Below are 19,528 nucleotides of genomic sequence, written 5' to 3'. Positions count from 1 at the left end.
TCTGTCCCAAAAATAAATAAAAAACATTGAAAAAAAAATTAAAAAAAAAAACAAAAAACAAAAAACTAACCAAACCAAAAAAAAAAAAAAAAAAAAAAATGAGGTCAGTATTGATTTTTTAAAAAGTGTACAAGAACGGATATGTAATCATAGTATATACTATGTGGCTCAGCTGTAAACTATGGTTCTACAATCATTACAATGAATATACTAAATAATGATTTAACCAATTATAATTATATTGGGAGGCTCTAATGAATGAAAGGATGGGTATGGGAGTAGACAGGGAATGGGGAGTGTAGGGCTAAATCCTTATTTCCTACGGTAGTATGCCAACAACTGAAAAAAGTTTTAAAGTTTCAGCATAAACGTTATTTAGAAATGTAGAAGTAAACACTAGAAGAGACAATCAAAGGCATTTAGAGTGGTTGCCTCAAGGAAGGAGGACTTGGGAGTGTGAAAGAGGATCATATTTTCATTATGAGCTGTGTAGTAATGTTTTGCTTTTTAAACTACATATTTGTATCAATCTAAAAAAAGTGTAATTAAATTAAAAGTGCAACCCACCTCAAAACCTGCCCATCACCAACAAAAACCTAACTGCTGATAGATTTTATTTTGAATAGACTTTGAGGATTAAAATTTAAATGTACTCATAATTCTGTGTTGTAATAATTTATATGAGCAAAAAAGTCACATTTAGAACTTAAATCATTAAAGGTCCCAGGAGCAGTACAACAGGAGCAGTACAAGCAGTTCAGAGACTTGTCAAGATCATGGGCTTTGGAAATATAATTTCCAGAGAAATTCCAGGAAATATAATAATCAGAGAAATATAATTTCAAATCCTGGCTCCACCACTTAAAGTGACCTTGCGCAATTATTTTTTTGTCTTTATATATCAATTAATTCAACTGGAAAAAAAAGAAGGTAACAATACTTAGAGTGATACGAAAATGTGCATAAGGCAATTAGCCCAATGCCTAGTGTAGCATTCAATAAATAGGAGCTATCATTGTTTACAGTTTAATAAAATAAAACAAATTATTGACCTAAATATCTGTAATTATTAATAACCATCATTGCCATTATTCAGCAGCCAATTCTTGAAAATACCTTATTATTGTGTAAACTATACTCTATTACTGTGTAAAGGGTTTTTATAACCTCTGAGGATCAAAACATACAGTGTTTCCAGTATAAAATGAAAGATTATTTGTCTAAAATAAAACCAGGTAGTTTTTAAATAAGATCTAGAAAATACACTAAAATTCTATAAAAGTTGAATAATGATTAATGTCTGTCATTCTGTTTGAATATAGTTAAGGAGTACCTAGAAAATAAGAGACGAGTACTGTTTCTTCTAAACAGTAAAGAAATAAAGACATGTCAAGTGATTAGAGTAAGCAGAAAAGTACAAATGTAAGTGTGGTAGATGCTCTTTAGAGCTAAAACAGAATAATCACTATTGCAAGCAATTACAAATCTATATTCTTGGTGTGTGTGTGTGTACACACACACACACCAAGAGAATTAAGAAATAAAAGTAGCCATTGTGGGGTGCCTGGGTGGCTCAGTCGGTTAAGCATCCAACTTTGGCTCAGGTCATGATCTTGCAGTCTGTGAGTTTGAGCCCCACATTGGACTCTGTGCTGACAGCTCAGAGCCTGGAGCCTGTTTTGGATTCTGCATCTCCTTCTCTCTCTCTCTTCCCCTCTGCCCCACTCCACTCACACTCTTTCTCCCTCTCAAAAATAAATAAACATTAAAAAAATTTTTTTTAAAAAGAAAAATAGCCATTGTATTGGGAAAGTAGGATTATTAGTGAATTCTTTAAGGTTTCTTTCTTAAATAACTTAAAAAATATTTTAGTTTAAAAATATTTTAAAAATAATTTTTAAAGGGAGTCTGGCATAGGAGATAAGCAACAAATCCTTGGATCATTAGGGAAAAGCTTTCTATAGTGCACTATTGCAGGTCAATCAAGCAAATTTGTCATTAAAATGAACTATAAAGCTTTACATTGTGCAGGAAGGCCCATTATAGCAGCTATTATTAAACATTTGGACCAACATGCATTTGTAACCTAACTTTGTCATTTATGAAAGAACAGCCATCATTCTCTGAGATCAATAAGATTAAGGCTTTATAGTGCTAGCTTCTAGCTTCAGGACTAATTTTACTCCTTTGTGATCAAAATGGAATTTGCCAGATGTTCTTTCTCCTTTTATCCACTTAATACGTTTTAGAACCTTTAATAATAATGATCAAAATCTGGGCTAGCTTTTTAAATGGACAAAGCAGCTTATTTCCTTAAGTATGTAACCATTTACGAATGCTCTTCAAGCTTATCTGGAACTCAAAAGCATTATTAGATTCCAGGCATCATTTTGGATATTTACACGGAAACCAGAATCTCTGCTCCTGCTGCAAATTCTCCACCTCAATATCCAGCATGAAACTATTTCCACAGTAATTAGCTGTGAGGACTCCCATTTAATATATACATTGTCAAGAACCATAAGGATCTATTTTTTTTTTTTTTTTGAAAAAGCACTGCTTCCCTTTTATAAAGAAAGAAACCTATGGAGAAATTAATACAACTCACCAAAGCTCAGCAAGTTAAAAAAACTGGACTAGAACGAATGCTTTTGTCCTCAAATCCTGTTAGTCCAATATGCATGCTATTTTCCATTTATTAATTAAATCACATCTTGGTCAGTTATTTCATCAAATGATTTTTAAGCATGGAAAACTACAGAAATAGGCCCAAGAGAGTTAGGTGTCAGATGACTGTTCAAGAGTAGCATGAATATGCCCTATGGTCACGATTTTTTCACCCATTTGTCAGTGTCTTCTGGCTGAATTCAGACTTGTAGAAAACCTGAAGAAGTCGTCTTTTCATGTTATGCTCCAATAAATCATTTTGACTCCCTGAAGTCTGGTCTCAGATTTGCTACTTGTTTTAAGGCAAGACAAAATGTTTCAAAGCAACCTTTGTTTTCTGTTAAAATGACAGTCTTTTCAAATCACTCATCATAACTAGTGCCAACACAGACACACATACAAATACTATTCTAACCTTTTCCAACCTGTATTATGTTTTTAACTTTAAATTAGAAAATCTCACCAAGCCAACCATAAGCAATATAATTAACTGCTAATTCTTTTGAGAGAGTCTATAATAAGCAATATGATATATGCTGGTAGAAATCTGTCTTAAATGAAACTTGTGGCACAGGAACATCCATCTGTGAAACACAGTTAATCATACCGTCCAAGGTCTCTATGCTTCTATTATAAATCAAATCACCACTGCACAGCTGTTATTATATTAGAGTTAATGGATTTTTCAATGGCTGTCCAAGCAGTTAACTCTCAAAAAATTTTTCAATGAAAAGTTTTCAAATTTTCAGTTGAAACTGTGGCGTTACCTAGATTGCTTGCATAAATACACTACTTCTATTCTAGCAGATTGAGCTAAATTTATTTGATTCTGTTTTGTTCCATCTCTTGGGAAATTTTAGGGGCCTTGGGTCCTGCTATGAACTCTAAAGAGTGTGATGTGGTTTGAAAGGTTCTAAAAATATCACAGGTTTGCCTGGGCTCACTTAGAAGGGTGGATGATTCAATTACAAGTGTCAAAATTTGATTCCTAATTTTTCGGGATCTGACAGCTGCACCAAACCTTGCCAGGATTCCCTTATCTTCGCTGTGCTTCTCTTTGAAGTATTTAAAGAAGATTTCATAATCTTTGCAATTTAGCTCTAGGATTTCTATCAGTAGCTGTAGAATGAACTGGTTGGATCTTTCTAAAGCTTCTCATAAACATTATTTGACCAAGCACATTTTTAAAGCAGTCATAGCTGCAAAACAGGTGAGCTTCTTGTAATGGTTAGGGAACAAAACACAATGGATTCTATACTCACACACCATTAACCAGGAGTGACCTTTGATTGCATGAAGTGCCAGTGGGACTTTAACCAGAGGTTCATTTGTTGCTATAAAAAAGTTCAGACCCCAAAGGCAGGCATTCATCCGAATGACAGCTCTAGGAAGGGGACCAGCACTATACCACTGGGGCAGATTTTTTGTTTGCTTTTTCAAATAATTAAAGCAGAGATTCTGAGATATGAAGGTGACTAAGACAATAATGATCAGTAGCTATGTGGAACTATTTATTTACAAGAGGCACAGGCTCTTTCTTTGCTCATCTGAGTCTCTCTCTTAATGGAAGAGCAAAGAAAAAAATAGCAAAATTGTACTTACCTAAGAATTAACAGAGGCTACCAGATTAAATGGTAAATTTAGGTGTGTGGTCAGGTATCCAAAAATAATGAATCTGTACAATGAAATATCTATACAATGAAATATGCAACTATGGTTAGGTTGAAGAATTAATATAAATAACTTTTCTTATCAACCAAAGCCTACTAAAAAGGACCAAGACATTTTTAATATTATCACTTTTCTGATGAAAGACATACACACGTCTAGACTACATTATATACTTCCAGGTTTCCACACATTTACCAAGTGTCTGTTATGTGCCAAGTGTTAAGTACATGATGGTGAACAATAGATATGCTCTTGCCACTATGGAGCTCACTGCTTTCTCAGGGGAAGCAGAAACTGAACAATTGATCTTAAGTGTGTTATGTTACAACACACAGGAACAGAGTGCTATGGAAGTACATTTCAGGGCCATGGGCTATGAGCTGGGGAAACAATAACAGGGTATATATTCTGGAAGACGTGCTACTTAGTTATTATGCTATCTTCAAAAATCACATTGACCACAGCAATGTTAATTTATTGACAACTCAGAGTCAGATGTCTGACCATTAGCTATTATATTAGGGTATAATACTATGTTTTCCTATTTTTTCTCACACTGAATCCTGCAGAAGGTTAGAGAATTCTGTGTAAACATTTTAAAAGCACTCCAAATTATGGAAAACTAAGGTTACTTAATATTAAAATCCTGTCCAAATATCTGAAGTTACCATAACTTGGAATAATAGCAATAATTTGCACTTAGAAAATCCTAATAGAAAACCACATGAGGATTCTAACCTCAGAGGGGAATTTTTGAGTCATATGGTAATTCTGTGTTTGACTTTTGAATTATTGCCATACTGTTTTCCACAGCAGTTGCACCCACTTTATGGGCAAGGAAACTGAGGCCCAGAGGAGTCTGGTAACATGTTAAGGTTGAATAGCTAACAGGTGGCAGAGCAGAGATCTGCACACAGGTGTTCTGGCTCCAGAGCTGATTCTGTTAACTTCTACAGAATTCTCTTAATCTCCTCATTATGGACATGGAAAAATCTCCAAGACATTTTATTAAGAGCAAGTTGCACAATACACACAGTATAATACCATTTACATTTTACAAACCACAGAACGGTAGGATCTATATCTATCTTTAGAGAAAGGACTGAAAAGAAAGGGCACACAAACCTGGAAGCAGTGGCTTCTCTTTGGTAAAGGGACTGAGGGACTGGGATGGGGGGTGGGAGACAGTCAAGGAAGACTTTTACTTTATGCCTATTGCTTCATTTTCATACCACAAGAATGTATTCAGGTATTACTTGTATAGTCAGATTTTTTAAGATTAAAAAAACCCCAAACATTGATCCAGTACAATCTTTCTTCTACTAACTGCACATGTTACTTCTAAAATGTCTCTCATCCAGGTTCTGTCAGAATATTTTAAATGCTGGAGCACTCTGCTTCACCAAAGCAGCCTGCTTCAGTACTGAAGAAAGCTTAAGTTGTAGAAAATTTTCAGTAGTCGATCAAATATTTCTTTCTAACCATTGGTCCTAATTCTGCCTTCTGTCAAACAAGAATATTAACCGATTTGTGTTGGGGGGGGGGGCCCAAAACCATTCCCAGGTTTAATGGTTTGCTAGGAGGACTCACAGGACTCAGCATATAGTCGTATTCTTGGCTATGCTTTATTACAGTGAAAACATAAAAGCAAAACCAGCAAGAGGAAAAGGCACATGAGGTGAAATCCAGAGGAAACCAGGGGCAAGCTTCCAAGAGTCTTCTCCCTTAATTCTTCCAGCAATGACTTGTAACAATACGTGATGAGTTGTAACAATATGTGTGAAATGTTGCCAACCAGGTAAGTTCATTAGAGACTCTGTGCTCAGGCATTTTACTTGGGGGCTGGCCACAGAGGCATACTGTCTGCCTAGCCCTTACCTAAATCCCAGGCTCTGAGAAGGAAAGCAGGTGTTCAACATAAACCACTTTCTTTGTACTCACAGTTCAGGCACAGTGAGCAATTCTTTTTGGGGAAATGGTGGAAATCTTTCTAAAATCAAAGTTCCTAGATGCCAGACAAGGGCCAACCTTGCAAACAAGATTTTCTAAGAATAGCAGTTTCAGGCCTGCTATGTTAACTCTTTTTCTGCACACCATCCTTTCCATAATCCTTTTGAAATTTAAGTGCAATTCTATTTTGTGTGTGTGTGTGCTCAGTTAATACATAATCAATTCTCTCTACGAAAGTTTCCAGAGTTTTCATCCATTTTGGTCACCTACACCTGGACTCTGCCTTGACTATGTCCTTCTTAACACATATGTCAAAACTGTAACATAACATTCCAGGCATAATATCACCATAAATGGGATATTACATTTTTATTAATGGAGTATAATAATTTGTTTTCTAATGCTGCATTATTCATGGGTGATATGTTGAGATGGGAGACAGAACTTGAATTCCACAACATTGTGTTTATCATCCTATTAACAGCATTTTGTTTGTTTCAGCACAATGCTCCTGGCTTCCAAGATGACTTTGAATCCCAATTCTATCATCTGTCTCTCGCTGACTATTCCTTCTGGCTTCCTGTCATGTGAAAATTATTAAGGGTTTAGGAGGCAGACCACCTCAGTTCAAATCATGGCACCACTACTTACTAGCCATGTGATCTTGGTGAGTTAGCATAAATCCTCCCTGTGCCTTGGTTCCCATAATTGTAAAAACTTGAATAATTATCGTAACAATTAGAGTTGTTCAATGAAAAAAATGAGATAATGTATATAAGAAGCCTAATATGGTGCCTGGCACAGTGTAACTGCATAATAAACATTAATTATTAATTAATCTAAATATTGATAAGAATGACAAACAGGTCAGTATTAGGGACGAAGCTTCATGGTATTTTTTGGGTAACTTCTCTCAGAGATGACAGCATTCAAAATTCTTTGAGAATATCAATTCAACCAGATTTGTGCTTAATTACTACATACTTAAATCCAATATAAAAAACTTCAAGACACAGAAACATATTTGTTAGTATCAATTTTCAGTTATGTTAAGAGACTCTAGTCTCTAAGTTTAACCTTCTTATCACCTGAAAAATACTGGTGTGAAGAAAAAGAAATCAAGATAGACTAGACTGGCAAGAAAATCTCTATCACTGAGAAGATAATTTCAACAGTTCAAGAAATTCCTACCCACGTTAGCAGTCTGGCAGAATAAGAAATAAACACATTCCTATGCTTACTGCCATAATTAAGCAAGGCAATACAATGAAACTAAAATGTTAAAATGATAACCAAAGTACAATGAAAGAAAAAGAATTTTTAGACACTTCATCTATTATTAATAAGAAACATCCAGGGAATACTAATGAGAGTCTAGTGAAGCACAAATGCCTGTAGTACCTGTCATCTGCAAACAGAAGAGCTAAAATTCTCAAACAAAATGCAACATCTGGAAGAATAACTTTAATGGCAGGGGAAACATCAAAATGCATACTTCAATACTGAACTTTAAAAACTGCTAGCTGACCTCTAAAAAGAAAATGACAAAGGAATAAAAATTACTATATGTATAGTACTTATCCTCATTAACAGTCACATTCCTAAATTTTTCCAAGAAAAGATTAATCAAACAATCACATATGGATAATCAAGGAATGAAAGTTTGTATCCAAACAAATGGCTGTTGTACAGTTTCTACCAGGCTAACGTTTCCAGTTTGTGACTGTCAGACCCGAGTTCAAATCCTTACTCTGCAACTCACTAACTGTGTGACATTAGGCAAGTTACTTAAACTTCTCTAATCTTATTTTCTCAATTACAAAATGCAGATAATGTTTACCTCACAAGTGTTTTGAGAGGATGAATCAGGATATATTACATGTGTGTTTTACTGTGATTAAACATACACGGTATAAAATTTATCATTTTAACCATATTTCAGGGTACAGTTCTGTGGCAGTAAGTGTATTCACACTGTTGTGCAACCATCACCAACGATATGTTTTTAAAGATTGAGCACACAGTAACTGCTCAGTGGATAGCAGCTAAAACGACTCTCATTAGTGTCATCTCATCCCATCCTGAATCTGTGTAAATCATTTATCCACAAACAGAAACTATTTCATATTTATTTCTACTGAATTGCACCCAGTTTGGGAAATACTAAGTTCAAGTTTTAAGCTGCAAACTATATTCTTAGCTTTCAAACTCTTCATTCAAGTGACTGACGAAAATATAAAAATATCAGGTGCTAGCATTTATTGAGCACTTAGCATGTGCTAGTGCTATTCTAAGCACTTTTCAGGTATTAACTCGTTTAATCTGCACAGTAATAATTCCAGGAGGTATATAGCGATAAAAGTCACATTTTACAGCAGAGTACAAAGAGGTTAAGGAATCTGCCCAATGTTGCCCAGCCAGTAAGATGACAAAGCCAGGATCTGCACTCCAACAATCAAATCCTAGAGCCCATGCCCATAACCCTTCCACTACACCGCTTCTCACACATGCAGTGACATGAGACCCATAGGAATGACTTCTGGATGCCAGATGTTACATGTTGACTGGGAAGCTGTGACATCCATTATTTTGCGTGTTCTTCATAATGACAGTGAAGAGCAATCATCCCCATTTTACAGATGGAGAAGTGATTTGCTCAGGTCTATAGGAACAGGTGAGAGAGACCTGGATTCCAGCTTGGCCACTTGTTACCTCGAAGTGCATCTACAATCTCCCTGAGCTTCACCCAGCTGCAAAATGGGAACAGCAGTAATGAGAACACAAGAAGTAAAGGAGTGTGTGTTTGTAAAGCATCTAGCACAGAGCCTTGTATAAACAGTGCTCCATAAATGTTAGCCCGTCCTTCCTTGTTCTCCTATTTGTGACTCCTGCCATAGAAATTCTTTCCAAATACCATGCCACTACTTCTCGATGCCGTCTCACCAACTGTGTTAACAGATGGGTGGCAAAAAAACCACGATTTTTTGGTGATTACCATGTGATACCAAATGAAACCTCAGTGAAGTCCAGCTATATTATATAATTTTAAGTATAACAAACTTCCTCCCTTTTGTCCATATGGTCTGCCACTTTATCAAAGTAGAAAATAAAACTGGTCTACCAAGATTTGTTCTTTACAAAATTATGCTTAATGTTCCCCAATACCTTCTGTTCTTTTAGGTAACTGCCAAATGATTTACTTAATTTGTTCTAGTTTCTGACCAGATATTGTTTAAAAATTAGGTTGACCTCATTTCCAAAGTTACCTTTTTCCCTTTAAGAAAAGTATGCCTTTTTCTGTCATCAGACACTTCTATTCACCATAATTTATCAAAAATAAAACCTAATAGGTTGACAGTACGTTCTATACCCTCACATTTGCATAGAAGGAATATCTAACACTGAATTTATAAGCACTATTCATGCCAACTATGGCCATAGCAATTAGTATTTCTTGTCAGTTGGGCAGCATTTTCTTAAGAAAAAACAAAAATGCTAGGAGGAAGCATGGCCTCTTATAAAACAAGATTGTTGCATAATTAACCTTTCCCCCCTCGGATAGCAAGGATGTCACAAAGCACACCCCGTTGGCTTCCAAGTAACATTTAAAATATCCCCATCTCTTAAAGCAATCTGGACGTGGATGTTAAAAGCCAAAGGAATTTTTCAGTCAAGTGCTGACTGTTGAAATCTACTACTTCCCAAAAAGCTAAAGGCATATTGGGAGACTACAATCACAAGTACCACAGAGAAAAGTGGCACCATGGGAACAACTCACTTGTGTTTGGCACAGTGAAGGTTCACTGCCAATTTGTAACAGTATGAATTCTATAACTATTCAAAGCCAAAACTGAAGTTTGGATGTGAGCAGCTTTTCAAAGTAGCTTTTTCGGAGGCCTAGTAGCTAAGTAGCTAATATAAAATAAGTAAGCTGTAGGAAGTGGTAAAGTATAGGCAATGTTTAGGAATTAAAATATAACCTATACCTATCTCTTGATTTGCTTTAAAAAAAAAAAGCACTGTCCTTCACACAAGATATTTTGCTTCATTCATTCACTCATTCATTCTTGAGCTAATTTTATGAAAATGAGATGGGGAATTATATTTTTGGTGCTTAAATTTAGCCATATATATAAATGACAATATTACTTGTCCTACTAATCTCATGAGTCTGAAAGAAGGATAAATGAAATAACAGCTGTTGAAACATTGTTCAAAAATTTAAGTATATAGCAACATTAGATATAGTTGTATTTTTAAAATTTATAAGCATCTACAATGAAGTCATTTATTTTTTCTTTTTTTTAATATATGAAATTTATTGTCAAATTGGTTTCCATACAACACCCAGTGTTCATCCCAAAAGATGCCCTCTTCAATGCCCATCACCTACCCTCTCCTCCCTCCCACACCCCATCAACCCTCAGTTTGTTCTCAGTTTTTAAGAGTCTCTTATGCTTTGGCTCTCTCCTACTCTAACCTCTTTTTTTTTTTTTTTTTCCTTCCCCTCCCCCATGGGTTTCTGTTAAGTTTCTCAGGATCCACATAAGAGTGAAAACATATGGTATGTCTTTCTCTGTATGGCTTATTTCACTTAGCATCACACTCTCCAGTTCCATCCACGTTGCTACAAAGGGCCATATTTCATTGTTTCTCATTGCCATATAGTACTCCTACAATGAAGTCATTTAAATGGTACCAGTCTCAGTGGCCAAATACACATTATTGACAAAGTAACTGAGTGATGATATTTTCTCAGCCCTTTATGGAATTACATTTATCAAGGAATATGAATTTTTGTCTTACCTGTTAATTCCTAGTCATTTTGTTTTACTTTTATAACTTAATACTTATAATAAATAAATCCAACATAAATTCATCCAATTAAAAAGGGAAAATTTGGAATATTATGTTGTTAAATCACTAAGATCTATGTCATTATATATCAAGAATATCTTAATACCATTGCAAAGACTTTTCAGTTTTAAATAAATAGGTTTTATAAAATAAGATGAACTTTCCATTACTGACATTTAAACCAAAAAAGTAAAACACATGAATGGTATCAAACAAAAGCAATACTCATAACTTTGTCCCATTAGATACCTCAACTTACCTCATCTCCCTTCAAAACTTCAGTGCCATCAAATTCGCGGGTCTGATTTGTCTTCACTGATACCTCTCTCTCTAGGCTGGCTAACTTCTCCTTCGCTTCCTGAAGTTCCTCAGCTTTGGCTTCTTTTTTACGAGAAATGATGGATGCCTAATTGAGTATAAAATATGAATGTGAAATTAGACATACAATCAACTTTCTATTATCTTGTGAAATTATTTATTTTTTAGATTTTCCCAAGCTAAACTTTCAGTATCTGGTTGGCTTCTCCTAACCAATACCCTACTACCTGTCATCACTAGTTATATGTTTAATATGAGCATGTAATGTATATTAAATATCAACCCAAAGACATTTTGGAAGACAAAAGCCCTGAAAATACCGCTATATCAGCAGAGAAACAAAAATACAATAGTATTATACATATTCAAATATTGTCAGGTAACACTCAAATGTTAATGAAGATACTTTCTAGGTAAGCAAATAGAAGCTATCCCTAATTCTAGTGTTTTTCTTCATGGTAGCTTTCCTTTCACCAGAAGAAAACAAGAATGTTTTATTCTCAAAACTACAATACAGGTTATCTTACCTAAATTCAATAGCCATACTTTTAAAATGAAATGTTAAAACATCTATTATATTTGGGGCATTCTAATAAATGAAGTGCAGGTTTAAAACCAAACATCTGACTCACCGGAATTATGCAAATGTTTACACAATCCAAATGGCTGTTCTCAGCCATGAACACAGCACTTTCCATTACTTAGCAACTCTTGGGGGATTTCCTCAAATGAACCACAGCTGTACTAGTGTAAGAAAAACATTAGCCAAACTGTCTTCTTAAGTGAAATAGTACAAATATTTTCTTCACACAAACTTGACAGGAGAGGGGAAATCTCTAATACAAACCCTTTAAACCAGTCTATTCTTTCTGTCTAAAAAATGAAAAGACAGATGACGAAGGAATGTTTCTCTCCATAGAATTATTCCAGCCAAAAAAAGAGAGAAGAAATGATGAGTACCAGAAGCATACAGGAATTGACAGTATACCTCCTTAACACAATAAAATAAATAAATATAAACCTCAGTCCAAAACAGGATCTTATTTAATGAACATGAGAGTATCTCCCACTAAGTCTGGAACAAGGTAAAAACGCCCACTATCTCTACTATAATTTAATATTGTGTTGAAGGTATTTGCTCATACCATTAGACAGGAGAAAGCAATTAGAAGCATAAGAATTTGACAGGAAAAGTTGGAATTTTCATAGTATATGATTGTATGTCTAAAAAAAAGAGAAGAGAAACCATGGGAAAACCACAGTAAACAAATCAGTAGTATTCATAGACAAATCAGTCAGAAGACATAAGGGAGGAAAAGCCCTCAGTTATAAAAGCAAAAAATAAGATGTGGAGCCAAGAGAAGTTCCAAAACTTTGAGGAAAACAAACACTCCTGAAAGACAAAAAACATAAACTTGAACAAATGGAGACACATAACATGTTCTTAGATGGGAAGAACATCATATCATAAAGATCAAATATCATAAAGATGTAAGTTCTGAAGTAACTGATAAATATAAAGCAAACCCAATAATTAAAAAACTATGTTTTTTTTTCAAGAGCTAGGCAAGTTGGTAATAAAGCTTACTGAAAGAACATACAAACAAGAATTGCAAGGAAAACCCTGAAAAAGTAGAGCAATTGGAGGTGAAGGTGGGTACTTTTATCAGTTATTTGAACTTGACTATAAAGCTTCTGCAAATAAGTTAATATGTGTACCTGGACAGGCCAATGGAACAATAGAAAATACACAAATAAATCCAGTATCATTCTTTTTTTTTTTTTTTAATTTTTTTTAACATTTATTTATTTTTGAGACAGAGAGAGACAGAGGATGAGCAGGGGAGGGTCAGAGAGAGAGGGAGACACAGAATCCGAAACAGGCTCCAGGCTCTGAGCTGTCAGCCCAGAGCCGGACGCGGGGCTCGAACTCACGGACCGCGAGATCATGACCTGAGCCGAAGTCGGATGCCCAACCGACTGAGCCACCCAGGTGCCCCCAGTATCATTCTTAAATTTGAAATAAAACAAAGTCAGAATCTCAAATCCATAGGTGAAAAATGTATTTTTTACTAACTGATATTAGGACAATTAGATAATGGGATAGCCATATACAATAAATAGCATATAACCAGAAAAAATCTAAATAAATCAGGGATTTAAATATAAAAAATTAAATCATAGGAGTCCAAAAGGAAAACCTGAGTAAATTTCACTATAACTTACAAGAGGGAAAAATGTTCCTAAATATGACTCAAAACGTAAAATAATAAGAGAAAGAACTATTAAATTTGATTTCATAAAAATGAAGAACTTTCCCATGGTGATATAACAGCACCATAAACAAATAAAAAGGCAAACACCAAGCTGGAGGAAAACGTTACAATTATAAACCAGACAAAGAGTAAATACTTCTAATACATAAAGAAAAAAGGCCAACAACCCTATAGAGAAGTGGGGATATGGACATGAAGGGACAATTCACAGAAAAAGAATTAAAACAACTGTTACTCATGTAAGAAGATGCTCAACCTTGTTTATAATAAGATAAGTGAAAATTAAAACTATCACAGGATACCATCTCTTATCTACAAGGATGGCAAAACTCTAAAAGTTCAACCACATACTGGAGGCAGTGAGGAGGCAGGCACTCTCTTGCATGGCAGGTGGGAACAAGAAATGCTGCAACTTCTATGGAGAGGAATTTGGCAACATCTAACAAAGTTACATACGCATTTACCCTTTGACGGAGCGATCTCACCTCTGGGACTATATCCTAAAGATAACGCTGGCAAACATGTGCAAAGACATAGGCAAAAATCTGTTCATGGAAGCATGACTTGCAATTGCAAAAGAATGGCAACAACCCAAATGTCCATCAACTAGTGACTGGCTGAATGAAAGGTGGTATAAGCACTCAGTGGGATACTATGTACCATGAACTGGAATAAGCATACCAACTAAGACGGCTATGATAAAAAGGAAAAAGCAGATAATAACAAGTGTTGGCAAGAATGTGGAGGAATGAATGTGTTCATACACTGTTGGTAGGACTGGTTTGGAAACAGTCTGGCATTTCCTCAAAATGTTAAACACAGAATTATCAAATGAACCAGCAATTCCACTCCTAGGAATATACTCAAGAGAAATGAAACCATATTTTCATACAAACACTTGTACAAGAATGTCCTCTGCAGTATTATTCATAATAGCCAAAAGGTAGAAATAACCCAAATGTCCATCAACTGATGTATAGATAAACAAAACATGATCTATCCATACAATGGAATATTATTCAGTAACAAAAAGAAGGAAGTACTGACTCATGCTACAACATGGATGAACTTGAAAATTTTTTTTAATGTTTATTTATTTTTGAGAGAGAGAGAGAGAGAGAGAGAGAGAGAGAGAGAGAGAGAGAGACGGAGCATGAGCGGGGAAGAGGCAGAGAGCTAGGCAGACACAGAATCCAAAGCAGGCTCTGTGCTCTGAGCTGTCAACACAGAGCCTGATGTGGGGCTCGAACCCACAAACTGTGAGATCACGACATGAGCAGAAGTTGAATGCTCAACCAACTGAGCCACCAAGGTGCCCCAACATGGATGAACTTTAAAAACTATGCCAAGTGAAAGAATCCAGTCACAAAGGATCACATATCATTTGAGTGAATTAATATGAAATGTCCATGACAGGCAAATCTATACTGACAGCTTGGTGTCTGGTAGTTGCCTACCACTGAAGGTTGGGAAGGAAATGGGAAGTAACTGCTAATAGGTTTAGACGTTCTAAAATTGATTGTGGTGGGGGGTGCCTGGGTGGCTCAGTCAGTTAAGCGTCCGACTTCAGCTCAGGTCAATGGTCTCACTGTCCGTGGGCTTGAGTCTCATGTCGGGTTCTGTATTGACAGCTCAGAGCCTGGAACCTGCTTTGGATTCTGTGTGTGTGTGTCTCTCTCTCTGCCCCTCCCCTCCTTGGACTCTCTCTCAAAGACAAATAAACACTAAAAAAATAAAATAAAATAAATAAAATTGATTGTGGTGATGGTTGCACAATTCTGTGAATATACTAAAAACTACTGAATTGTGCATTTTACAAGTGAATTATATGGTATGTGAATTGTATCTCAATAAAGTTGTAAAAAAAAGGAATAAAGACTATTCTATTTAGCAGCATATACTGTTAAGAATTTTAAAAAGAAAAGTGTGTATGTGATTCCTTCTCTCAGAAGGGAGATATATGGATCTATGTATATATAATATTATTATTTTGTTTTGTTTTTTACTTTAATCTTGAGAGGGAGAGAGAGTGCACATGAACATGTGTGCACCTGTGAGCAGGGGAGAGGGGCAGAAGGAGACGGGGAGAGGGAGAGAGAGGTGGGGGAGAGAGGGAGAGGAAGAATGAGGCGGGGGGGGGGGGGGGGAGAGAGAGAGAGAGAGAGAGAGAGAGAGAGAGAGAGAGAATCTTAAGCAGGCTCCACCCCCAGTCCAGAGCTGGATGCTCTCATGACTGTGAGATCATGACCTGAGCCAAAATCGAGTTGGATACTTAACCAACCACCCAGGTCCCCCATATATAACATTATTTTTTAGTGGAATAATTAGCTTTAAAAATTAAAAAAAAATATTTTAACATTTATTTTTGAGACAGAGAGAGACAGAGCATGAATGGGGGAGGGTCAGAGAGAGGGAGACACAGAATCTGAAACAGGCTCCGGGCTCTGAGCTGTCAGCACAGAGCCCGACGCGGGGCTCGAACTCACGGACCACGAGATCATGACCTGAGTGAGCCAAAGTCGGCCACTTAACCAACTGAGCTACCCAGGCGCCCCGACTTTAAACATTTTAAAAAAATTACCTATGAGGGAAGAAAATATTAGGATAGATAGCACAGGAGTAGATGCTAAAAATGTCTTTGAATATTTTTTTGTTTTTTAGAATTGACTTGGAATCATGTAAATATTTTAAAAGATCATAAAACTAATCCCTAAAAATAAAAATAAACATACATATGTATCCAGTTTAATGTGTGGCATAACCATATAGAGGACCTATTCTAAGTGACTTCAAAACAGTAATTTGTATATTCCTAGTGGCATATATCCTAAGGACAAAACAAAATAAAAAACAATTTTCAGCAGTAATCATATTTTTGGTGGTAGTATTGTTACTTTTATTTTGAAACTGTTGTGTATAAAGTGTGGATTAAAGCAAATAAAGGATTAAATGATGTTGGTATTACTGAGAACCAGAATTTCCAGTGTGGGATAAGGAGAAAGATGTGAGACTGATGAGGTTAAGCAGAAGCCCAGTAGCCTTGAATCTAAACTGGAAGGGTAAATATGAACTCAGGGTGACATTAGAAAGAGAAGAAGAAAAAAACTATTTCTTAGCTTTGTCCACAAAAAAGACCTAAAAATAAGGGCCACTCAAGGAGCAATGAGAAATCCTAATACCCAAATTTCAGTTGCTATATATCATTTCCTAATGAAACAAATCAGGCTCATAGAAGGAAGTCTAATTCCAAGCCTAGAGAAGGAAATATAAAAGATGAACATAGAAATATTCTTATCAAACCAGAAAGCAAAGACAATATCAAAGACGAAGAGAATATTAAAAAGGAACCAAAAGTTAACTTGAAAAGCCTCCTAGTATTAAAAAATGGGACAATTTGAGCATCATCAAGGAAAATACTAGAAACTTATCAAATAGAATTAAATCTATGATTCATAAGGATGTTAAATATCTAGATGTTCTGTCCATTGCTATAAGTGGAGTATTCAAGTCCCCTGAAAGTACTGTATTCTTACCAATACGATTGCTTATGTTTGTGATTAATTGTTTTATATATTTGGGTGCTTTCAAATTCGGTGCATAAACATTTATAATTGTTAGCTCTTCTTGATGGATAGACCCCATAATTATTAAATAAATGAGGAACCAAAAAATTAAAAACTAACCTTAATTGATCACTTTTACTGTTGGAGGATGAAAATGAGGTGGAGGAAACAAATTCTCTTTGAAAACTGATAAATAAAGAATCAAGCATGTACCCTGCCTTTCCTATGTGAACTATAGCTCAGTTTAACCAAATAGTTGATGAGAGGTTTTTCCATAGAGGCAGTCAAGCTAATAATTGAAGAAAGAATCACAGTATCAACAGTTTTTAACAACATTTATTTTTGAGAGAGAGAGAGAGAGAGAGAGAGAGAGAGAGAAAGATCGGAGGAGTTGCAGAGAGAGAGGGACAGAAGATCTGAAATGGGCTCTGTGCTGACAACGGCGAGGTGGATATGGGGCTCCAACTCACAAACTGTGAGATCATGACCTGAGCCAAAGTCAGATGCTCAACCAACTGAGCCACCTAGGTGCCCCAAGTATCAACATTTTATAAACCCTAATGAAATTAACAGATGAGCAATGATAATCAATGGCTGTTAACATTCCAAAAAGAAGAGACAATCAGACATTATCACCTCCAAATGGAAGTACATAATGCTACCTAGAAAGTATTCTTGCCAAAAAATATCAAACCAGAATTTTCAGGAAATACAGGAAACAAAGGAACGTGTTAAAAGAACACCATAGGGTCTTGGGGCACCTGGGTGGCTCAGTCGGTTAGGGTCCAACCTCGGCTTGGGTCATGATCTGATGGTTTGTGGGTTCGAGCCCCACGTCAGGCTCGGTGCTGACAGCTTGGAGTCTGGAGCCTACTTTGAATTCTGTGTCTCCCTCTCTCTCTGCCCCTCCCTTGCTCATACTCTGTCTCTCTCTATCTCTCAAAAACAAATGAATGTTAAAAAAATTTTTTTAAATCAAATTCCACACTTACAGATATAAGCACAAATAGATTATCATCATCACAGTTGGCAGATGCTAAGGAAACTAAGCATTATCAGGTGTATTGAATTTCAAACTCAAACATGTGTCTTTATGGTTTTTCCACAAATTCTTTGTTATAATCTGGAGATTAGCAATAACAGAAGAACATTTATTCTTTAAAAAAAATTTTTTTTAATCTTTATTTATTTTTGAGAGAGAGACAGAGGGCGAGCAGGGGAGGAACAGAGAGACAGGGAGACACAGAATCCGAAACAGGCTCCAGGCTCTGAGCTGTCAGCACAGAGCCCGACACAAGGCTTGAACTCATGAACCGTGAGATCATGACCTGAGCTGAAGTCGGATGCTCAACCAACTGAGCCACCAGGCGCCCCAAGAACATTTACTCTTTACTTCCTTCTCACTTTAAGACTATCCACAACACAGCATAGGGTATTTATGAAGATGTTCACCAATAAGATTAAAGATCTAAATATGAAAGCCAAAAGAGTGGTCTTACCTGTTGCCTGTATAGTGAGAGTTTGCCTTCAATTGGCTCATTTCTCATCATTTTCTTTTCAATCAGCTGATTTATCTGTGTGTTTATTTCATTTATCTAAAACAGCATGAAAGTAAAAAAGGTTAAAACTCTCCCTATGATTACATAAACTAGGGAACATCTAGCCAAACCAAACTTTGAACTTAGTTGTGTGTGTGTGTGTGTGTGTGTGTGTGTGAGAGAGAGACAGAGAGGGGTGGGGGGAGAGGGGGAGACAGAAAGAGAGGAGGGGAGAGGGAAAGAGAGCAAGAGAGAACACACAAATGAGGGAGAGGAGTAGAGGGGAGAGAAAGAGAGAATCTTAGGCAGGCTCCACAGTCAACACCGAGCCCAACATGGGGCTCAATCCCACAACCCTAGGATCATGACCTGAGCCAAAATCAAGAGTCGGATGCTCAACCGACTGAGCCACCCAGGTGTCCCTGAATTCAGTTTTTATCTCAGTGATTTCATGGGAGGAACAGGTCCATTAATGTTCTAAGTAGGTTACTATGATTATTTTTAGAAACAATTTACATTTCATAGTTCATGATATACATTTACACACTTTGATTATTTATATGGATTTAACCATCCATGTTGAAATTATCCTGAAGCATTCTACATGAAATTTTATAAATTATTATCAAAAAGACAATTTCTAAAAATCTGAAGTTATCCCTCACCTACGTTGTGACTTACAAGTCAC

At 36.0% G+C, this 19,528-nt stretch overlaps 1 protein-coding gene across 7 annotated transcripts in view; it reads right to left on the bottom strand.

Annotated features, from left to right (window-relative positions):
• The window catches only part of IFT81 (intraflagellar transport 81), a 191,455-nt gene that overhangs the window by 49,164 nt on the left and 122,763 nt on the right, over nt 1-19,528 (bottom strand). For all 7 annotated transcript variants that reach the window (XM_081790667.1, XM_081790669.1, XM_060612234.3 and 4 more), the window contains 2 exons: nt 18,802-18,897; nt 11,405-11,551 (listed from right to left, as the gene is read on the bottom strand). In XM_081790667.1, coding sequence (XP_081646793.1) covers nt 11,405-11,551; nt 18,802-18,897 — 243 coding nt within the window. The remainder of the gene's footprint in view (nt 1-11,404; nt 11,552-18,801; nt 18,898-19,528) is intronic.

Source organism: Panthera onca, chromosome D3, assembly GCF_046562875.1.
Source record: "Panthera onca isolate mPanOnc1 chromosome D3, mPanOnc1 haplotype 2, whole genome shotgun sequence".
In the NCBI taxonomy this organism is placed as follows: Eukaryota; Metazoa; Chordata; class Mammalia; order Carnivora; family Felidae; genus Panthera; species Panthera onca.
Note: the sequence above shows the minus strand (reverse complement) of the source record. Positions and strands in the feature narration are given on the sequence as shown.